This window comes from Phyllostomus hastatus, unplaced genomic scaffold, assembly GCF_019186645.2.
Source record: "Phyllostomus hastatus isolate PE091 unplaced genomic scaffold, TTU_PhHast_1.1 phas_scaffold_193, whole genome shotgun sequence".
Lineage (NCBI taxonomy): Eukaryota > Metazoa > Chordata > Mammalia > Chiroptera > Phyllostomidae > Phyllostomus > Phyllostomus hastatus.
Window position 1 is genome coordinate 13,749,195 of NW_025334015.1, and position 23,666 is coordinate 13,772,860.

Below are 23,666 nucleotides of genomic sequence, written 5' to 3' on the forward strand. Positions count from 1 at the left end.
CGCTTCGCGGACTACAGGGCCTGGTAGGGTGGGGCCAGGCCTGCCCCGCCCTACGGCCCCGCCCCTAACAGGCCAGGCTCCGCCCCGCCTGGACTCCGCATCCGCGTCCCGGAGGTCGTCGCCCCGAGGTCCGCGCTAGGAGGCGGTTGTTAGCAAATATGGTCGCGCCGGGGTTTGTGCTGGGACTGCTGTTGCTGCCCTTAATCCTGCGGGCTCGCACCAGGCCAGGTGAGGCGGCCTGGATCGACCCGAACCCCCGCCAGCCTGCGCGGAGTCCGACGACCGTCGCGCTCGGGCCCGCCCCTCCCCCCGCCCCCACACTCCCCTTCTCAAGGTCGGGGAAGGGGTCTCCAACCCAGGCCTGCACAGCGGGTGTTGTTGGCTGGAACTCCCGCCCTTCCGCTTCCTCCTTCCAGTCCCGCCGTTAGGATGCAGTGCTTTAAGCAGATGGAGAGTTGGGTTTATCTGAGTGGGGAGCCCCGCAGGGTCTTTGAATTACTGCTGCGGAGCTGGCAGAGGAGGGTCAGAGCCAGTTAGGTAATATTTGGAAACAGGTGCGTGAGTCATCCAAAACATTTCAGTGCAGCCCCCTCAGTGATACCCTGGGGGAGGGTTTGCTTCAGGCAAGGAATTAAATCTTACTAGTTTAATTGGGCTAAGAAGTACAACCCCCTCACTAGCTCAGAATATTTCAGGCTCAACTTTGGTTTCTGGTGCAGCTTACAGATATTGGTGGTGGGATAATATGGGTGGCACAGGGGAGGAGAGTGACTCACTGACTATTGTCCAAGTCAGCTCCTGTCATTTGACCACACAAAGCTGGACACTGGGTCACAACTATGGAAAAACTAGAAGCTCTGTCTGCTAATGCAAGTTAAAGTGATAATGCTGGACCCAGTTTTTCTTTCAAACACTCAAATAGTAGGCCACAAAAATCCCCGTTAAGAAATGAAAGTTGAGGTGGGAGGACTGTTGGAGTGCAGAAATACGATGGTTGCTCTCCCTAAGAATCCAGAAAGTACCCAGATGCAGACAAACCTCAGTGCATAGGTGGTTCTTCTGGATTTAACCAAAGTGTAAACGAATCTTTTTCTCTCATCCTCACATGGGGACATATGAGTCTAGCGTATGAGGTGAGGAGAAGATAAAGAGAAGAGTAGGGCCATTATTTTATTAGTTTCCTCTGTTGAAGGCTCATTTGATACCAGTATTTGGCAGGCACTGTGCCAAACACCCTGCAGATACTAAGTATCTAAGATACTAAGTAACTTAGATACTAAGTTACTAACACCCTGCAGATACTAAGTATCTAAGATACTAAGTAACTTAGTATCTGCAGGGTGTTTAGCACAGTGCCTGCCGCAAGTAAGCCATTGGTAGAATGTAAGCTCCCTGCTGGTAAGGATTTTGTGTGTCTATTTTTAATGCTTATCATGGTGCCTGGCACATAGTAGGCATCAATAAATATTTGTTGAGTTAATAAGTATGCAAGCTATTTTAAAAAATTATCTAATTTCCTTGGGTCTTAGTCTGTTGATCAGTAAATAATGTGATTATACCGCAGGACACACATGATCCTTCCTCTAAAGGATCTAAAATTCTTTGATTGAGAACAGGAGCCGTGCACAAAGAGGTTCAGTAAGTGTGCGCTGGAGAAGACAGACTGATTTGGGAAGGTGTTTCCCCCGGCCTTCGGGAAGGTGGCTGTGTGCAACTAGAGCCCTCCGTGTGCACCGGCTCCTGTGAAGCACCTACCCAAGACAAGGCCTTCCCACACACATGCTTTTCCCCTTCCCTCCAGCGGGCTGCCAAGGTGCTTATGCAATTCCCCCTGGTGTGATGTTAATCTCTTAGAGCATTTGCTCCAGGCAGCCATGCATTGCCAGCCCAGCGGGCCTTCTGGGTGAACTTTGTCACAGAGGTTTCATGATGGAACTAACTCTTAAGAGAGAGCCAAGGCTGTTTTTTTTGGGACTGGGGCTGTTATTTGAAGTGCGGGACAAATAGGCCACTGAGTCTGTGTAGGAGGCCCCATTAGCTGTGTGCTCGGGAATACAGCCCGAGGGGCCGTCATCATTTGTAGCTTCTAGGGAAGGAAATGTCAGCCTTGTTAGGTCTGGTTCTCTTTCCTGCCTATCATTTTTCAAAATCTTAATTGTATTAATTATTTTCTTCTAGGATTTTGGGGTCTGTTTAGACAAAGCTATAACTTAAGGGTTTTTTTCCCCCCTTTTAAGTTTTGATGAGGAGTGCACAGATAATTTGGATAGATGCTGGTTATTAATAAAATACTTTGATATAGGCTGAATGTTAAAAATAGGAATGATCTTGTTAAAATGAGTTCTTATTCAGTCTTGTTAGTGACTCTAGAATAGAATCCACAGTTTCAAGTGCTCTTCCTCTTGTTCTTTGTGCATAATTTAGCTTGTGAAATGGGTAAAATGATGACAAAAGACCTTTGTTCAGACAGCTTGACTTTCTAACTTGCACTGACCTTATTTTTTGCACCTTGATTTATCTGAATTTACCTTAGAAGGAAGCAGACTTGTCGCAGATATTCGTACATGCTTATTTAGAATTTTCAGTGGGTTGTCCAAAAACCACAATAAGAGGAATTACTTGAGGGAAATTCACACTGGCAGGGTGGGAAGGGGGGGACAGTTTAGAGAGGCTATGTCGGAGAGAGGCAGGCTTCTTAGTTCCCAGTTACTCGGCAGTGGGAGTGGTGAAGGAAAGGAAGGGAAGGAAGTGCTTTATTTTTCTCATAAACACCATCTGCAGGGTGCATAAAAGGAGCATTTTAGTGATTTGGGAGGAGAGAGCGAAGCATTAGGGCCAAGCCTGAGAGCAAAGGCAGATCGAGGGCTCCACAGGGGAAGAGGTCTGGGGCACATCCTAGGCTCTCGGAGTTTTCCTTGTTGGTCTTGTACTGTGGTGCATATTGTTGGAAACTGTTGTTGTGATTTGCTTACTTAATTAGGGGGAATGAGATCTAGGTTTAGAGGATTAAAAGTACTGATTATATTCAAATTCTCTGGTATGAAGACGGCGTGTTCCTCTCTCGTTAACCAGATTCTATCAGTGCTGTCTTCCTAGTAATGCTCTTCTGTTTGCTAAATTTCCAGCTGCTGATTTTCGATTTGCTTCACACATCCATAATCACATGGTGCTACAGAAGGAGCCCGCAGGGGCAGTGATTTGGGGCTATGGCATACCGGGAGCCACAGTGACAGTGACTCTTCGTCAAGATCAGGAAGTCATCATGAAGAAAGTGACTCCTGTGAAAGGTAAGGCAGCCCCCATTCTCTGTTCAGCTTTTGTCTTCTCCTGCCACCTGCTGGATTGTCTGAGAATGAAAGCTTCCTCTCTAGCTCAGGCTATCCATCCATCCACCCTTCCATAGAAGTTGAGCATTTATCGTGTGCTAGGCACTGAGGATACAAAGAAAATGAAGACTGAGCCAAGTGTCCTGGAGCTGACAGAATAAGGGAGTAGACACCCAGTTATAGAGTGTGATCGCTGCTGTGATGGAGGGGGACATGGGGTGCCATGGGGTGCAGAGGAGCAGCATCTGCCTCAGATTGGACGATGAGGGACGGTTTACACAGGAGGGGGCCTTTGAGCTGAATCGTGCATCCAGGAGAGGCAGTATGGAGGAGTGGTTACAAACCTGGGCTCTGGAATTCACTGTCTCGGTTCAGGTCCTGACTCTGTTGCTTAATGGCTATATAATCTTGGACACGATGTTTAATACCTCCGTGTCACTATTTATTTATTTGTAAAGCGAGATAATAATAGTATTTGGGATTGTGTGGATTTTAAATGAATGAATATATATAAAGCACTCTAGAACAGTGCCCAGCACACATTAAGTACTGAATAAATGTTAACTGTTGTTATTGTTATTATTTTATCCAGTCACTCTAGTATTTATTGAGGGTCTACTATGTGCCAGATACAGTGTTAGGTCCTGGTGATATAGTAATGAGAAAAACAGATGTGGTTTCTCCCCTAATGAAGCTAATAGGTTAGGCAAGGAGACAGAAAAATAACAAGCAGTTACTGTTAAATGTGGTAAGTGCCACAGTGGCAAAGTACAAGGTGCAGTGGGAGTGCTTAGCAGGGATAATTAACTTCGCCTTAGGTTTACCTTGAAAGACAAGTAGGGCAAACCAGGGAGAGGGAAGAGCCTGGGCAAAGGCAGGGAGGCACTAGTGAGCTGAGCTCGGGCCACTGGAGGAGCGGCAAGCCAGTGGGTTTGTCTGGAGCAGGGGGGTATGTGACTGGTGGTGAGTGACAAGAACCATGAGGTTGGAAATGTCCGGGGCTCGTTCGTCACTGTTAAGGAGTGAGTGCTCTGTTTTGGATGGATGAACTTCAAGCACGAAATAACACAATCGGATTCGTATTTTAGATTGCTCTGGCAGCGCTGGGGAAGAGCGACTGGAGATGGGTCAGACTGGAAGTGGGGGCACCTGTTAGCAGGCCATTAGGATGTTCAGACAATAGACAGGGAGGCTTGCCCCAGGGTGGTTGCTGTGAGGACGGTCAAGAAGGCGAGACTTAGCCGCCTGACGCAGGAGCCTCTGTCTGAAGGAGATAAAGGTGCTGGTGCTGGTGCTGGTGCTGGGGGTGGGGGTCGGTCTGTTTGTTAGGCTTTGGTTTTGTAGATCCACAAGCCTACTTCATGGGGCCTCCTGCTCTGTCCTGCCCATGGAGCAAACTGAATAAAGTGTTATTTGGAATAAAGAAGGGCAGAAAAGAAAATGTTTCTCAAAGGAGACACTACAGGGTATATTTAAGGGTTGGCTTCTATTTCCACATCCACGAGGACTCTGGGAATTTCCAGCTAGACAGACTACCTCAGCTCCCCACTCTGTGTCTCTCTGTTAATGTTTAACTTGTTACTTTACTTGTAACCCCCTAGCTGCCCACAACAAAGTGGAACTTAACAATGTAAAGGTTTTTAGCTGGGAGACTGACACTTAAGCATTGGGGAAATTAAAACCTGGTGGGTGACTGGGCGTATGGTCAAGCACTGGGACCCTCAGACCACATCATCAGAGGACACAGGGTGGTCCAGGCACAAGGAGTGGAACTGGGGGATAGCGTGCGTCCTCTCACTCTGACACACACAGGGATGCGCATGTGCATGACAAGATGAGGCTGTATCTGCCTGGACTTGTCAGCCTCATTGAAGTAAACAGATAATATTTACTCTAATTTAGAAAATAAAAAGTCCCTGGTTGTAGTGTTAGCCTGCACACTCATTTTCTATGCTACATAATAAATTACCACAAACTTAGGTGCCTAGAACAGCACACTTCTACTGTCTCACAGTTTCTGTAGGTCAGAAGCCCGGCCGTTGTGTAGCTGGGTACCCTTCTCAGGGTCTGCCCAGCTGAAACCCAGGCATTAGCCGAGCTGCGCTGTGTCCAGAGGCCCAGCTGGGAACCGATCCACTGCCAAGCTCTGTCTGCTGCCAGCTCCGTCAGGTTCACTGCCTTGTGCCTTAGGAGTTATGGCTGCATCATGGCTGCCTCCCACCTCTGACCTCTAGATACTCTTTTGAAGGGCTCAGCACATTAGGTCAGGCTCACCCAGGGTAATCTCCCTTTTTATTAACTTCAAGTCAACTGATTTAGGACTAAAATCACATCTCCAAAACCCCTCTATCTTTCCCATACAGCATAACCTAATCAGGAGAATGACATCTTATCCCCTTTGCTGTTTTTTGTTAATTAGAAGCAGATCACAGGTTCTGCCTGCACTTGAGGGGCAGGGGTTAGACCAGGGTGTGACTTGTTGGGGATCATCTTAGGGCATGTCTGCCACAGCATGCTACAGTTGAAGTGACTTGCATAAACAGTTGTTTTAACAGGTACTTAAGGTTGTTTTTTTTTGTTTTTTTTTTTTTTTTTACATTCATGTTTGGTGGTGGCGGAGGTGGACTTTATACAGAATAAATGCAGGCCAGAAAGGGGCAGTTTGGCCCGTGAAGCTTTCTTTACCTTCCAGGCACTTCCACAGGTCACTGAACCCGTTTGCAGCTGGCGAATGCCAGGGTTCTGCGTGGGAAGTGAACAGAGTGGCTTCTTCCAGCTCTAGGTTTTTCCTCGTGGGAAGGGAAAGGTTGTGGATAATTTTCCCTTTTCTGTTCTTGGCATCTGAGATTTGGCACAACAACCTGAAAAATAATTAACATCTGATGTGAATAGCAGAAAGAAAAAAGAAAGTACTTTATGACTAATCATGTCTCTAGACAAATTATTTTGATTTTTTTCCCTTTGATTGTTTGTTCTTCCCATTTTTAGATGGGGGTGGGAGAGGGAGATGTAGAGGAAATGGAGATAGAGTGATCCTGACCTGTGTCTTTGGCTGGAGTGTGAAGAGAGGAGGAACAGTAAATGGGCCGTCAGACATGGAGACTCGAAGCCCCAGCCAGTCTGCTAGGCTTTCTCGTCAGGGCGGCCAAGGGTGGGGTCTGTTTGCCTTTTACACGATGGAGCTCTTGGTGCACTCCAGCTCTGTTATGGAAGAAGGCGATGAGTCTTCCCAGATGGGAGAAGAAAGAATGTGCGGAAGCAGAGACAGGAATGTGGTGAGCATCTACAGCAGCCTGGGGCTGGACTGGGAAAGACGTTACACCGTAGCACGAGGTTAGGGCCCAAAGGAAGGAACCAGAGGAACTGCTGCTCACGAAGCCCACCGGCCACCGCCCACTGGGATCAGCAGGAGGCCAGCTGGATGGTGAACCTCAAACTCTTGTGGTCAGTGACGCAGTTTTATTATTTGGACTCAACCTATTGAGTGGGGCAATTGGTGGGGCCCCTTGGTGGGGCAGCACAGTTTCTAAAAACCATAACTTGGACTTCAGCATCCTGTGGTGAGGTCCAGTTAGTCCTGAACTGACAGGCCGAGGACCAGGCAGTTCTCCTTGTGATACGCAGTGGCTTCTGCCTGTATAATCCCACCCTTGCCTTTGATCTAAGAAACGTCTTCCCAGAGGCTGCTCTCCTTTGAACGTGTGCTTATGTAGGAATGTAAATTCTCATTGTTTTAAGTAGATTGTTTCTGAGTAACTTTGACCCTTAGTAACCTCTCTGTAGCAGATCTGATTTTCTTTGCCCTGCCTGGCAGTTAACTTTTTACTTAACACTCACAACTGTACCAGAGTTTATTTTTCTATCGAGTGGAAGCAGGAAAAAGCTGTCAACTATAACTTGAGGACTAGAACAGAAGAAGGTTCTTCCAGGTCTTCAAGCGATGTGAGAGGTTTGCTCTGAACAGTTCCTGGGAATAGGGCTCAGGCCTTGACGTGGAGTCCTCTCTGCTCCTGTAGGGAGAGCTCATCCTCCCGCTGGGGTAGGGTGGTATTGTCATGTTTTGCCCAAATGTCCCCCTTCCTTTATTTGTCTTTTTACTGCTGAGCAGCAAAACTTTCAGAAACTCTGGTGAAGGCAGTCTTCTTGACCAGCCACATTGCCTGGGCTGGGGTGCAGGGACGATACTGCTTAACAGCCGTGATGAGGATGGATTGTGTAGCCCTAGAAGGCTAAAAAATTGCCATGTTTGGTTTTCTGGGGGTTGAACTCATCAGTACGAGTGAGTAACGGTGGCAGAAGGACAGAGCTCCGGTGAGATAAGTCAGTGCAAGAAGCCTAGAAAGACCTTGGCAGGACTGCAGCGGGGACAGATTGGAGTGTCTGCCTGCTCAGAAGTGCGAGCCATGTGGACACACGGAGCGCGTGCACCTGTGCGGCACAGTCTGCACCGGCTGCCCGCCGCCACCAAAGCAGTGGTTTTTCTGCTTTAGGTGAATTACACACTTGCTGTGTTGGTGTCTGGCTATCGGTGGCATAAAAACCGTAGCAGAAATGTGGTCCTGGGCCTGACTGGCCTCTTAGGGCTGGGAGGAGCAGACTGAGTTGTCTGTGCTTCCTAGGGGAGCAAACACGTGCCCTTTCACTGACGCTGTGGCAGGTTTTGGCCATTCCCTCCCCCACCCCCGACTGAGCAGCCCTCTATGGTTGGGGCTTTTCCTGATCTCCCGTCATGCATCCAGACTGCGTACGCTTCTGCTTAGCTCTCACTGACTGCAGAGAACGGAGCACACTGCCTAGCACGTAGTAGTCACTTAGGTAGTATTTTTATAATTATTATTGTTTGCAAGCTGGCATAATAACTTTGGGATGCCCCACTTCCAGTTTTTACCACTCTTTTTCTTTGAATTTACGTTGATCCAATGGGCACAAGTTATTAATCACTTCGTATTATCTGCATCATGCCAAGAATATTTCCTTTTAAATGCTTATTTCTCTATTTTATCTATTTTCTTATTCTCATTTTTTCGGCTTTGTTCCTGTGGTGTGGCTCTCCTGGGCATAATTTTGCCACTTTGAAGATATTTTTCTTAAGTTTCTGAGCGTGATGTTTGCACGGGTGGCAGTGTGAGTGGGTGAGAGGTAGGAAGGTGGCGGGGAGGTGGTTCCCAAGGAATACGCCGTGAGTCTCTGAAATAGGGGCTTGGGCAGCCTTCTCATCTCTTTAACTTGAGTGTGAAAACCTTAAGTCTGGTAAATAACTCTGGGAAAGCAATTAATTGGGCAGATCTAAATATCTTCTTCACAGAGCTACTAATTTATGTCTCCCACTACTTCTTTATATGGAACTTTCTCACTGACCCTTTACCAGTTCTGGGACAGGAGGACCTGGAACTACTGCTAGTATTAATCCTTGGTAGGAATGTGGGGAGGAGGTGGGGTGGGGGATGGTGATCACAAAGATGATACCATCAGGCAAGGGAAGTTTTCAGGTTACAACTGATTTTTTCTAATCATTTGGGGCACTGTGTCAATCTATTAGATTATGATTATGTTAATGTTGACAGTTGGACGGTATGATAAGAATTTCTATTTTGCTTTTAGTAAATGCCCTTGAATTTTACTTTCTTTGTATTTTTGTGTTTCCTCCTTTAGGATTATAGCTGGCTAATTTACTTCTCTTGTGAATGCCTCAGTCAAAAGTAAGGCGGGATCAGCACAGATAAAGGATAGAAGTTCTGCCTCTGCTGTCATTTGTATTTGCTTGACTGAAATTTGGCCAGTTTGTATAGCTTTGACTTCAGTCAATCACTGAAGCTGGGAAAGGCTGCAAATGAGTACAATGCTTGACAGGATTGGGCTTTAATTTCATTTTAATTAACTGACCGATTAATTCCTTGGAGCCTTGTTATTATTTCAGCACACTCTAACACCTGGATGGTGGTGCTGGACCCCTTGAAGCCTGGCGGACCTTATGAAGTCCTGGCACAGCAGACTTTCAGGAGAAGGAACCTGACCCTCGGCGTTCACGATGTCTTATTTGGAGACGTCTGGCTTTGCAGTGGGCAGAGTAACATGCAGATGACGGTCTCCCAGGTAATTTGCAGAGTCTCAGTGATAATAAGGAATGTTGATGTTGAAGAAGAAAAAGGAGGAGGAGGAAGGGGCAAGGAGGAGAAAGCAATAGAAACCTTTTTTTACCATGTGCTTTGCACATTTGATTTAACATCTTTTTTTTTAAGATTTTATTTTTTTATTTTATTTTTTATTTTTAGAGAGGGAAGGGAGGGAGAAAGAGAGAGAGTGAGAGAAACATCAATATGCGGTTGCTGGGGGCCATGGCCTGCAACCCAGGTATGTGCCCTGACTGGGAATCGAACCTGCGATGCTTCGGTTCTCAGCCCACACTCAATCCACTGAGCTACACCAGCCAGGGTGATTTAACATCTTTATGAGGTAAGTATTCTCATCTCACAGACTAGGAAACTGGACCACTTAGGTTAAATGGCTTGCCTCCAGTCACAGTTAATAGGGAAGCCAGGATATGAGGTAGTAATTCGACTCTGGAGCCTGCGTTCTTAGTCAGGGCAAGTGTGTGGTCAGTGTGCCAGGCATGCCTTGCACACCTTCCTGGACAACAGACAGAAGCTAGAGCATATGTATCTCCTGGTAATGGAGATTTCATAGCAAAGTGAAGACTAAGTAGCTTACTCTTCTTGACTGGTCTTAGAAGGTGATCTTCTGGAGAGAGCCCAGGGAATCAAAACAATTTGATTTTGCTTTAATGCTGAGCAGCTAATACACTATTATGTCTTTTGTTGTCATGGAGATTGAAAAATTAAGATTGAATGTTGGTTTTGCCTTTTACTAGGGTATGGCTCAGAGAGGAAATCGCTTGACACTTTTGAGATTTTGTTTTTAAAACATCCTTTTAAAAATGTGCTTAAATGAATATAACATACTTATCCTTTTACTGATTAAGTGCACAATTCAGTAGCATTAAATATACAGGGTGGGGCAAAAATAGGTTAACAGTTACTTGTATGGAAAATAATACAATAATCCATAAATAATAATACAAGAATACACTCTGTGTTTTGCGTACTCACCTGTAAACCTACTTTTCCCACCCCCCATTCACAGTGCTCTGTGTACCCACCCCCTTGTCTATACTCAAAACTGTTTCATCATCCTCAGCGTGAACTTGGTACCTGTGGAGCAGTAATTCCCCCTTCCTCCTCTTCCAGCCCTGGTAACCTCTGTTTCCGCTTTCTGTCTGTGAATTTGCTGATTTGAGTTCCCCCATGTCAGTGGAATTGTAGAATACTTGACCTTTGACATTTGACTTATTAAGCATACTATTTTCAAGGTCCCCCCATGTTGTAGCATCTATCATGGCTGAATGTATTCTATTGTATATGCCCATTTGGCTTATCCATTCATCTGCTGATGGACACCTGGGTTGTTTCCACCTCTTGGCTGTTGTGAATAATGCTGCTATGAACACTGGTGTGCAGATACCTGTTCCAGTCCTTGCTTTCCATTCTTTTGGAGACATACCCGTGAATGGACTTGCTGGGTCATCTGTTAGTTCCATGTTTAACTTTTGAGAAACCACCAAACCATTTTCCATAGTGGCTGTGCCATTTTTTACATTCCTACCAGGAATATGCTGAGGTTCCAGTTTCTCTACATCCTCACTAACATGTTGCTCTCCATTTTTTTAAATTATAGCCTTATCAGTAGATGTGAAGTGGTATTTCATTGTGGTTTTGATTTGCATTTTCCTAATGACTAATGATATCGAGTACTTATTGGCCATTTGTAAAACTTCTTTGAAGAAATGTCTGTTCGAGTCCTTTGCCCATTTTTTGAATTGGGTTATTTGTTGTTGAATTATAGGAGTTCTTTATATATTCTAGATATTAATCACTTGTCAGGTATATGAAAATTATTTGAAAATATTTTAATTCATTCTTTAGGTTGTAATTTTACTTTCTTGAGGGTATCCTTGATACATAAAAGTTCTTTATTTTGATAAAGTTTAATTAATTTTTTTTTTAGTTATTGTCTCTGCTTTTGGTGTCATAGCATGAAATTGTTGCCAAATCCAATGTCATGGACATTTTCCCCAATGTTCTAAGAGTTTTATAGTTCTAGCTCTTAAGTTTAGGTCTTTGATTCTTTGTGAATCAGTTTTGGTAGATGGTGTAAGGTGAGGGTCTAACTTCATGCTTTTGCAGGTGAACATCTGGTTCTCCCAGCACCATTTGTTGAAAAGACTGTCTTTTCCCCATTGCCTGGTCTTGACACTCTTGTCAATTATGAACCATACACACGAGGGTTTATTTCTTGGCTTTCTTTTCTATTCCATTGGTCTATAGGTCTCTTCTTGTACAGGACCATACTGTTTTAATTACTATAGCTTTGTAATAAGTTTCAAAGTTGGGAAGTATGAGTCCTCCAACTTCATTTTTCTTTTTAAATATTGTTTTTGGCTAGTTGGGGTCTCTTGAAATTCCATACAAATATGAAGATTTGCTTTTTCACTTTTTAAAAAATGGCTATTGGAATTTTGATAGGTATTGTGTTTGAATCTGCATTCTTTGGGTAGTATTGATATTTTAACTTCTATAGTGAACATGGGTTGTCTTTCCATTAATTGTCTTTAAATGTTTTTAGCAATGTTTCATAGTTTTTGGGTTATTCTCAAGTGTTTAATTTTTTAGATGCTATTATAAATTGAATTTCTTAACTTTCTCTTAGGGTTGTTCATTGCTTGTGTATAGAAACAAATGATTTTTGCACGTTGACCCTGTACTGTGAAACTTTGCTGAATTTATTTATTAGCTCTAGTAGTTTCCTTGTGGACTCTGGGATTTTTTCAATATATAGAGAAGCATATCATATAGAGGCAGAGATAGTTTTACCTCTCACCTCTTTTCTTTCCCAATCGGGGTTCTTTTGTGTGTGTGTGTGTGTGTGTGTGTGTGTGTGTGTGTTTTGTTTAAAGCTCTGGCTCGAACTTGTGGTACAATGTTAAATAATAGTGTTGAGAGCAGATTCTTGTCTTGTCTGGTCTTAGGGGGAAAGCTTTCATTTTTTTTTACCACTGAGTATGATGTTACCAATAGGCTTTTCATAAATGACTTTTATCACATAGAGACATTTTCCTTCTATTCCTAGTTGCCTAAGGGGTTTTGTCACGAAAGTATGTTGAATTTTGTTAAATGTCCGAGGCTTTGTTTTTATGATACGGTGATTATATTTGACCTAACTAATTTACAGGGCCATTATGGAAGAGTAAATTATATATTTTTTGTCTCTCAAAGGCCCTTATAAATTGAAAACTGCTATCTAAATATAAAATGTCATTATTTTTCAACATTTTATTATAAAAATTGCAAACGTACCCAAAAGCTAAGACACTTACAAAAACCTATATACCCATTTCCCTGGATGGACAGGTGTTAATATATTGCCATATTTAGTTTCTTTCTATCATGTGCCATCTCAAGGTAAGTTTCAGACATCTTAGCAGTTCAATTAGGTGTCACATATCACATCGATATATATATTCATATATCAAATTAATTTGTTTTTATATATATTTTTTTTGTTTTCAAAGAAAGAAGAAATAATAGGCCAATGATGACTTTTTTTGTTTAGCATTTTCACAGCCTGTGATCTCTTTTGTTAGTGTCATTATTTTTCCTGTATTTCAATCATTAGCTTTGAAGAGGAACTATTCTTAAGTTCTGAGACTAGAATTTTTCCTCCTTTATTATAAATGTGCGGAGGCATCCCTGGGCTCTTTGCACCCCGCCAGAGCGCTGGGAGCATGAGCACTGTGTCGGCTCCTAAGGAGGGGGATGGGCATGTGCAGCACATGCAGCATCTGGTGGACGGGTCAGGAGGATGCTGACTCGCTGGTATGTTGGTCAGTGATGAAACGCACCTTGAAGTGTTCCCATCTCCACTGCTGTTGGAGAACAGGGACCCTCTGATGGACTAGGAGTGAGGTCTCTCAAGTAATGCTGGGTAAAAAGGACATTGAAACAGTTGTCAAGGGAAGCAAGGCTCGGAATAGCTCTGTTGGTATTCTAGCAAAGCGACCATGGCAGAACAAAAGCCTTAGTGCTGTAAGTCTTTAGCACTCAGATTTTTGGCAGGGGGATCAACTCTACTTTCTAGTTATACACAAGAGTAGTCTAGAACAGAGAGAGTGGGTTTTGGGATAGATTGTGATGGGGTTAGTGCTTTGGGCCTCGATTGTCCTTGCTTCATTCGTTTGGTGGCAGCTATCTGATTTAAAAATAAAAGTAAGGAAGACCATTGTTGTTTCCTTTAAATTAGCATCAGGGTTGGACAGTGTAATACCAAGTTCATAGACATATTTAAACTACATCAGCTTTTAAAGTATTGCTGAAAGATTAGTAAATGTATTTTACTCATTATCAGCCCTCCAGAGAAATTATCATGAGTTATTTGGCACATTTGAAATTGGGATTGATTTTTTAATCTGTATTTTCTGGTTTTTTAAAATATGAGCATGAAATAAATAACTAATTTCTAAAAGTTTAAACAATAAGAAATTGGTATTGACGTAATCTCTGAAATATCTGTCAAAGGCTCAGTTTACAATAGTCACATTACTTAAAACCTTAGGAATAAATAACTTGCATCATTTTTTAAAAAAGTTTTATTTATTTATTTATTTTTAGAGAGGGAAGAGAGGGAGATAGAGAGAGAGAAACATCAGTGTGCGGTTGCTGGGGGTCATCGCCTGCAACCCAGGCATGTGCCCTGACTGGGAATTGAACCTGCGACAGTTTGGTTCACAGCCCGTGCTCAATCCACTGAGCTACGCCAGCCAGGGCTAATAATTTGCATTATTGATTGGCATCAATATGTTCTGTATACTTTTTTTAATAGATTAAGAACTTGAGATTATTGTCTTCCCTAACTCTTTCTCTAATACTCCGTTTCTCCTCAAGCTGATTTTTATTTTCCTGCCTTTCTTTTATTCTCTGTCTTTGAGAAATGTTTAAATTTGAGATTTAAAGATCTCTACAACTAGACCATGATCTCAGTTTCTTTTTTAAGAAAAATTATAAAATCGAGTCCTTTCACATACCTTATGATTTCTTATTTTGCCTCTATTGCTTCTATCCCTTATAGTTTCTTATTCTTTTTTCCCCAACTAATTACTTAATAATGCTGCTAAGAAGAATGTACTCTTGACCTATTTACTTCATTTCATTGTTAGTTTTCTAATTCAAAATCTAAATTCTTGCATTTATGTCTTCTTAACCAATATTTTATTTCTTCTTGCTTCCTGCCCTACTTAAATGTATGGAAACCTTTTGAATGTAAATGTTTATTAAAATGAACTTTAACTGGACTCCCTTTTAACATAAGTAAATGGAAGCAAAAGGGAAGTTTTAGCTCTTACAGAAAGCATGGTTTCATATAGAAGCGGCATTGCTGTTAACCCATTAATGAAGACCTCACTTTCCTGATACTTTACTCGCAGTTCTCTGTTTGCAGAGAAAGGCACAGGCCAGATCTGTTTTTATTTACACAGTCAGGTTCTCAGGAGCAGTCCATGCCAGGGGATCGCATCCCATTTCTGCTGAGCTAAATCAGCTTTTGATTGTTAAGAGTGAACACATTCTCTCTGCCTAGAATTTACTCTTTAGCATCTTCTGTATTAAATGAGGGCTACAAGCTCTCAGATATAGGAAAATGGAAAAAAGATTCCACCTGACACAGCCAAGTGTTGATTTTTTATTTTTTGGTTTCAAATCATGCATTTAGTTTGTATGACAGCTTTAGGCACTGACAGCACTATAAGCCAAGTTTGCTAGTCTCTTCACACTCTATAGAACTTTATTTTTGATCAAAAAGATATAGTATGTGACTTCTCCGTCATTCCTTTTGCTCATTTCCCCCCAAACGCCCCCCTCCTACCACACACACAGGGTGTCTGTCTCTTTCCTTTCCCTTCCCTTCCTCCATGTGACCTTTCTGAGGAGGTAAGATTTCCACTATAACCTACCACTCTTCGCATTCAAATGAAGGAAATGGCAGATTGTATGCCCATCTTGTTGTTAGGGTAAAGTGGAATTTTTAAGTTGAGTGTTATTTATAACACTGAGTGAGATGTTTATAAATGGAGAAAAGTCTAAATGTTCATCTGTCGCCTCCTCAGACAGGGTAGGTCTTAAGACTTGGGTATTTCTAGTTGAGCTAAGAAGAAGATGGCCAGTGTTGGGCTGCAAACCCGCTTTTCAATATCTTGGCGACGCTGACATTCCTGCTCTACAAGTAGAGAAATTAAAATCCAGGTCCAATAACACATTACAATAAAAGAGGCACAGAGGTAATGATGGGTAGCTTATTTATAGTTATTCCCTCAACTTTAGAACTGCTGTATTATACTGTAGTAGAAGGTGAAATACACAATGCACACGCACCCCATCACACACACACACACACACACACACACACACACACAGCCTTGCTCCCCATGCAGACCCTGTGCCAAGATTCTCAGAGGAAACAGATTCTTGATGTTTCTTCATTAATTCAAGAATGCGGTGTAAAGGTCACAAATTGAACCCCCGTGACCAGCTGCTTTGATGGTGAGCTGCCCGTCCCCAGAGAGCCCGCGATGCTCCCTCTCAGCCGCAGCCGCCTTAATGACTTCAGATACCTTGGTGTTCATTTACATCCTCATTTAAATACTTGGTAGAAAAATAATTACACTGAGGTGTTTGATGGGATGAAATTTGATCTCAGCAGATGGAGAAAGGCTTCCCCTTTCATCAGCAGGGAAGCCATGTGTCATTTAAATGAAAATCTTCCTGAAATCTCTTTATTCCTAAATTTGTTGCCAGTATCCCCAAGGAAATGGCATCCATCACAAAGGCTTGGTGATACTGGGAGAGGAGACCAATTTCACAAGTATTTGTCATCAGGGACAGCAAGAATTTTCTCCCACCCCCATTTTTTGTTCAGCTCTCTGTGGCTTTCAAGTTTTGGCTTGAAATAATACACAAATGTTGAGCTTGAAAATGGAAGCTTTTCAGCCAATGGTTTAGATCTAGTTCTGTGTGCTGGTAACAAGGTAGGAGAGCGCCAGCCACCCCGACTTTGTTGGCCTTGTAGTACTCTAAGTGTTAGCAACGGGTCTAAAAGACGGGGAGCATGTTCACCATGCTGCCTCCCCAAGCTGGCATCTCGGGCGGCGAGGCACTTGAGTTCCCAGCCAGTGCGGAAGCTAGCGTGGGTGGAGGGAAGGGAAGCAGTCCCATCCACTGTTTCCATGGGAGCCGCAGCGGATGCTCAGCGCTTCGCAAAGAACTGAATTTCAGGAGAGGCGACTCTTTACAGGTACTTGCTGTTGAAAAATAGTTTCCCTGCCAGGATATACTGTGAGTGCATTCGCCTGCCCTTATTCTTTTAAAGTTTGTTTTACATTAAACTGGCCAGGCAAGATCCTGAACAAACAGACCTGGTTTTCCTGTGGAATTTTCCTGAGACTGTATGTAATCTGTGCCCTGATAGTGGGAAGACCAGTAACCCTGGCAGGCTAGAGCTGCTGCCACCCAGGGAGCATTTCAGGCTGTGGCTTCCATGGTGACGGAAAGAGCCATTTGCGTCTGGCCGTCTCACTGACTGCAGCAGGCAGCAGGCGCAGTGGCAAGTCAAGAGGCGATTGGGGGGCAGCACCTTTCAGCGAACTGCTCTGTGAGGGCAGTCTGGCAGCTCCCTCTTTCCCTTACAGCGTGGGCTGGAGGGCCAGCTGTATTCTCCGCAGTGGGCGGGAGGGAAGGGAGCCAGCTGCGCACTCTGCGGCTGGCGGCCAATGGCAGGTATCCAGCCTCCTGGGCTTCTTGCTGGGCAGTCTTGCCTCAGCTGGGGCGCCTGTTCCCTGAGGCCAGCGCTAGCCGCTAGCCGGGCTTCCTGACATTCCCATTTGCCCTTTGTTTGGGGAAAACCAGACTAGGCCAGGGGGATAGAGACAGGACAAGAAAGAGCAAACACACAAATAAAGCAAAATAATGTACTTACGTTACATTCTTTTAAAATAAAAAAAATAACTAAAAAATCAGGATTAAAGGAAATAGCACTAATGTGTAAACTCAGAGAGGGCTGATGCCCAATCCAACACAGCACAGACTACACACATTCTTGTCCAGAGAATCTCCAGTCCTTCCTGCTCTCCGGGAAGTGGGCAAGGGGTCGGTCACACAGTGGTTTGGGGGAAAGGGATGGGTCTTTGGAGGGACCCTTTTCTTGTTTAGTTTCTTGGCACTGTTCTCAGCGGTCACCCCGAACACTACTTTTCAAGTTGCCATGTCTCCCTTGCTCTTCTTTGGTGATTGGCTGAGAGCCAGACGAGAACAAGCATTTTGAGATAGATTTCAGTATGCTGCAGCAGTTCAGCAGTCATTTCTCAGGTGTGTTTCTTTCTAATGCACTCCTTTTAGGTGGGATGGATTACACAAATCTACCTCCCCACAGCCTTTTTGGCTCCGTTAAAAAAAAATTGAACACCATGGCTTCATGTTATCAGGTGCTTTTTCTGAATAGAAAGAAGCATGTTTGTGTCCCAGCATATCACAGTGGTATCATTGACGGTCACTTTTCTTTAACCTAAATCACTCCATTGCCTTTCTCACCTAATACAGACTCACTCCATGAGACCTCAGGTTTTACTGCAGTCCTGTCCTCTTTGGGGACATGACTCTTCACCATCTGTTTTGGGCAGGGTGGGTCAAGGTGACTCCCACCAGCCCCTCATTGGTTTTGGTTATTGGTTTGATCTGGGTATACTGAAGGCTCAGAGGGTGGTGTTGACATAACAAACATCCAAACCTGTAGAGAATTTTAATGAGTTTATCTGAGCCAAACTCACAACAATTGCCAGGAAGCAGAATCTCAATGGACTGAGAAAATGCTCCAGAATGGCAGTTTCCCAGCTTGTGTCGTGCATTAGAGCTGAAGGAGGGTGTGTGAGGAGGGTCCAGGAAATCCTCCATCGGTGGTAGATTGAAGGGGTGGGGGAAAGCAAAGCTAGGGAAAACCTGGAATTGGATTAAAAGTAAAATGAAGAGAGACATACTTCTTTCACATTGGTGGGTCCAGGATAGTTAATTAACGTTTACTGAGATTGTACGCAAGCAACAAGATAAGGGGTTCTGTAGTCTCATGCTCTGGCACTGTAGGTGTGCCGTGAGAGGTCTAGAGAGGATTAGTCTGACTTTTCAAAGGTCTGTTATCTTCGATGCAAAAAGACAACAGACAGGCTCAGTTAAGGTCAGGATTGACCTTTGTCAAAAAAGCTACAGGCCTGGGACTGGACTATCCGTTGTGTCTTGCTTTTAGTTAGGAATGTTTATGTTCAGGCCATCCTATGTGGTTACTTTTTGCCTCTGAGTTTGTAGGTGCCCCCCCGCCCCAGGGGGCCTTCCCTGAGCTTGTCAGGCTTAGCTGTGACCCCTTTTCCGTCCACAGTTTGTAGTGTTTAAGAGGCAGTCAGACAGTTGACCCCCTGCTGAACAGGGTGGTGAAAGAAATGACACCCCTCTTTCTGTCCTAGATATTTAACGCTACCAGCGAGCTGTCCGACACGGCCGCCTATCAGTCCGTCCGCATCCTCTCGGTGTCTCTGGCTCAGGCAGAGCAGGAGCTGGAGGATCTTGCTGCGGTCGACCTGGAGTGGTCGAAGCCCACCGCAGGTGAGTGCGTGCTGGGGCACGTGCCGTCTCCTCTAGAAGGGGTCAGCGACCCAGGTGGGATCTGTAGTCCTGAGGTTTTTTTTTTTTTTACTAATTTATTATGATTCAACCATCCTTTTTTCATTTCCGATTCTCCACCCCGTTCCTGATGGTAGCCACTCCCTAAGTTTATTCCCAAGACTCCGCTGGTGAGTCTGCTTCCTTGCCACGCGCAGATGCCTCTACCCTCAGCTTCCCAGATACATGGAGGCCATCGGCATGACCTCGGCCAGCATCTCTCTTCAGCGCCTCAAGGCTCTCCTCTCCCCTTCCCTCCTGTGTCTCCCTGTCTGAATACCCTGGCCGGTGCCCTCTCACGGCTGCCTCTGATGCGGGCTCTTACTTCTTCCAGGTTCTTCTTGCCCCCATAGCTCTGTTCTTCCACCCCACAGCCCATTCAGCAGAAAATCTTTATTTCCCGCCTGCTCTGTGTGGCTCTGTGCTAGGCCCCAAGGGGACAGCCATGAGCAAGACAGACACAGTCCCTGTCCTCAGACCTTAGCTTTTCTTTTATTATAACAAATAAAGCAAAGTTGGACATAACAAACATCTTTCACACGCTCCTTATTTCTCCCCTCTGCTTTGTTAAACCTTTCTAGAACACCTTTTTTTTTTCATTCTTTTCACTGCCTTTCCATGTGTTCCCTCTTTAACCCTTTATAATGTGTCTTCTGCTCCCATCTCCACAATGTCTTCGCCTCGACGTGACTGCTGTTCATCTAACTACATTCTGGGGACCTCGACAGCATGCAACACAGCTGACCCCCCTTTTTAGGAACCGCACGCTGCTGTCAGCTTGCGTGGTTCTTCCTTTCTCTGCTCTTCTCCTCTGTCTTCCCTGCCTGTGTCTTTGCCTTCGTCAGTTCCTTCCTCCAGCTGTGGCCCCTTGCGCTCTCTCTAGTCGCGTTTCTATTTTGTCTGTCTGTGCTTTACTTTGGTAACCTCAATTGCTCCTGCATTTTCAAGTATAAAGAAATTCAGCAAATACTTGAGTGCCCACTATGTGCTAGCACTGGTCTCAGTTCTGGGGGTACAGCAGTGAGTAAAACAAGCAAGGACATCTGATCTCATGGAGCTTGCCTTCTAGAGCAGTGGGACCATAAAATTAGTAAGTTTTGTAGGAAGTATCTGATATTATTCAGTGTCACATTATCTGAACTCTCCCTTCAAGAAGTTAGGAACTGCCCTGGCTGATGTGGCTCAGCGGATTGAGTGCTGGCCTGTGAATCAAAGGGTCGCCAGTTCAATTTCCAGTCAGGGCACCTGCCTGGATTGCACGCTGGGTCCCCAGTAGGGGGTGTGCAAGAGGCAAACACATTGATGTTTCTCTCCCTCTCTTTCTCCCTCTCTGTCTCTCTAAAAATGAATAAATCTTTAAAAAAAAAAGAACTTAGGAACTAAATTTATTTTGGTAACTTCTTGGGTGAATCTTTTGGTCTATGAGCATTCGCCACATGCTATCCAAACCTCTGGAATCACTCCGACTTGGATGGTGTGTTTGTACTTTGCTTTCACCTCCCTTTCATTCTCTGAACTTGGAAACCAAATACATCTGGGGGCATCAAGGGAGAGGTTGGATGGCGATGCGTGCCAATGAGACAAAATAAGTAAAATGCATCAGGGAAAGGGAGTAGTAGGGACTCTTGGGGTGAGGGTGGGTAGTGGTTCCCAGTGTGAATGGCCGTGGGAGAAAGATGACGCTTCAGTAATAAGCGCCACCTGAAAGAGTGCGGCTGTCTGAGGAGGAGCGCGGTGGGCTGGTCTGTCTCACGTTGCCAGTCGGTCCCGCCTCCCCGTTGTCATCCCTCCGCCTGCAACTGGGGGGGGTTTCCTGACTTCAAGGGCTCTGTGGTTAGATTGGTCCCCCCTGGATAATTCAGGATTATCTCCCTTCGCAGGGTCCCTAACCCCAGTCACATGTACAAAGTCCCTTTAGCCACGTGAGGGACCGTGTTCACAGGGTACAGGCATTCGGTGGGGGCATCTTCAGGGGCTGCTCTGCCTACACGCAGTCTCATTCTTACGCATTTCCAAGCGGCTTTCCCCTTCTTTACCCCTGGGTTCGACTTCAGCCTCCCCTCCAACCTTCTCTCCCTTTTGTAACTAACATGTGCTCCAGTCAAGCACTTTCACATTTGTATCCTATTTTATGTGCCTTTTTATCTATTGCTTTTCTCTGCCTTGAATGCCAGCTCTGCTTATTAAACTTCCATCTGGCCTCCAAGGCTCCCCGACTTCTCTCGCTGTCCCTCTTAGTTGCCATTTCTCTCTCCCTGCGCATCTCCAGCTTCATACCAGCCACCCACAGCCACCCGGCCCCAGCCAGCAAACATCTGCTGACTCTCCGTGAGGTCCAGACACTGAGTAGGGTGGACGAAACTAATAGTTTAGTGGGGGAAGGGAAATGGTATGTAGTGGATACGATGGAGGCACCGGGAGGAGGTCAGTCTTTATTGGGCTTTTTATGTTCTGCCTTTCATTTTATATTCGTTCTTTTGCTGTTAACTCCCCTAATATATGTTAGTGCCTCTTGAGGGACTTAATTGTATTTTGCCATATATTTTATTCAGCTGAATAGATGCCTTATTTTGTAGAATATAAGACCTATGGGGAGAGGTTGCATGTTTCTCCTTTTCTTTTTATTTACTGTCCTACCACCTACTAGAAGTGCCTGGCACCTACTATCAATCAATTTTAATTGATTTCAAATTGATTGAATTCCCTCTATAACATTGTCAACTTTTTGAGTGCCAGAACTACTGGTATATTGAATTTGCATCTTTGATAGTGCCAAGCCAGCGACGTGCACAGAGTAGTTCTTTAGTAGACGTTAGGTTGAATGTTCCCGTCCGTTGGGTGTGTGTGTGCGTGTTCCCCTCTTCTTCCGCTTTCTTCTGACAGGGAAGTGCCCACTTCGGTGTGTGTGGTGACTGGGCTGTGTGGACAGATGGCTCTTGTTGCTTTCCCTTTTATCCAAACCTCCCATTACTGATTTGTCCACATTTTCATCACCACAGCTATGAAGCCAGGTATAACATTACCCAGAAAAAATTTTTTTCTCGACGTGTTCCCAGCTTGCTTATTCCCTTCTGCAGAGCAACCTGGGGAAGAATGCGGAGGTAAAGGCAGAGGTGAGGTGAGGGCAGTATAGGGGCCAATGGCCTTTCTGTCCCTCACCTGCTGAGTGGGACTCGTGCTCCGGGTTCTCAGGAGCTCGGAAGTGTTAGGGGAGCAGCTGGCGGGGGGTCTGAGGAAGAGCGCGGGAGCTTCGCTCTCTGCTGAGGGGACAGTTGCCTCTCAGTCTTATCCCGCTTTCAGAAATTCTTAGCAAGGAATGCAAGGGTGACCCGTACCCGCTCCTGTCACCTTGACCCATCTGCACCTGCAGTTTGCAGCTGTCTGCTCTTCCGTAACTATTTTTCTTTAACTGTTTCTCTGAACAGAAAACTTAGGCCATGGAAATTTCGAGTACATGTCAGCCGTGTGCTGGCTCTTCGGGCGTTACCTGCACGACACTCTGCAGTACCCCATTGGGCTGATCTCCTCCTCGTGGGGTGGGACCCCCATTGAAGCCTGGTCATCTGGAAGGTCCCTGAAAGCCTGCGGGGTTCCTAAGCAAGGGTAAGAAAGCACCCTCCAGTCCAGGAGCAAGCCTGCCGGGAGGTCATCCAAGAGAGAAGGCCCATGGGCTCCTCTGGGGAGTCAGGCGTGTGTTGAATGTCCCAATACGTATCAACTTACTCCGTGCTAGGTGAGCTGTTATTTCCACTGTCGTCACCACCACAGGCACCTGAGAATATGACAAGAAGCAATTGTGATTCTTTTTCTTAATAATACTTACAGCTAATGCTGCCAAAAGCTTTATGCTGGAAGATGTTATAAGCAGTTTATATATAGTAACTCGCTTAATACTCACAACAACCTCTTGCAATGTGGACACTGTTAACTTACTGTAGGTAAAGGTACTACGTCCCAGAGTGCTTTAGTGGCTTGCTCACGGACGCCGAGTGAGCGGTGCAGTGTGGCTTCGGTGTCTGTGCTCTGAAGCACCAACTGTATTATCTGTAAGAATGTGCAGTTTGACGGGGAGAACAGATGGACGTGTAACCGAACGTGTGTGGCACACTGGTTGTGAGAGCTCACTCAGGAAGAGACGGACTGGGAAGAATGCTGGGTGGTGGGGTGGGGGTTGGAGAACGGGCTCGTGGAGGCAGCCTGGACACTCCTTGAAAGCTGGAGGTGAGCAACACGTGGACTGCTTTCGCAGACATTGTCCCTTCAGTTCTGGGAGGGCCTCTGGCAGAGGGTGGACTTGCGCTCTTGGTGTGGCCTGGGCAAAGGCGTGCCTGTGTGAGCACATTTAGTTTTGGAGCAGAAAGAGTCGCCTGTGGGAAAGTAGGAGGAATCCGAAGGCAGGCCTCCAGCGCGCTTGGAAGGGACAATTCCAAGGGTGTAGGGAAGTGGGCATTCTCACGTACAGCGGCTGCGAGTATGAGTTCACACAAGTATTCTACAGGGAGATTTAGGAGCTTGTTGCAAATCTTAAAAATATGCC

General features: G+C 45.1%; 1 protein-coding gene across 2 annotated transcripts in view; it reads left to right on the forward strand.

Moving 5' to 3' along the window:
- Positions 1–23,666, forward strand: part of SIAE (sialic acid acetylesterase) — a 36,643-nt gene that overhangs the window by 661 nt on the left and 12,316 nt on the right. The window contains exons 1-5 of one of the 2 annotated variants that reach the window (XM_045860169.1): positions 78–228; positions 3,126–3,287; positions 9,244–9,419; positions 18,934–19,072; positions 22,555–22,732. In XM_045860169.1, coding sequence (XP_045716125.1) covers positions 159–228; positions 3,126–3,287; positions 9,244–9,419; positions 18,934–19,072; positions 22,555–22,732 — 725 coding nt within the window. In that variant the 5' untranslated portion in view covers positions 78–158. Of the gene's footprint in view, positions 1–77; positions 229–3,125; positions 3,288–9,243; positions 9,420–18,933; positions 19,073–22,554; positions 22,733–23,666 lie in introns of those variants that run through there. The other variant, XM_045860170.1, reaches the window with a different exon arrangement.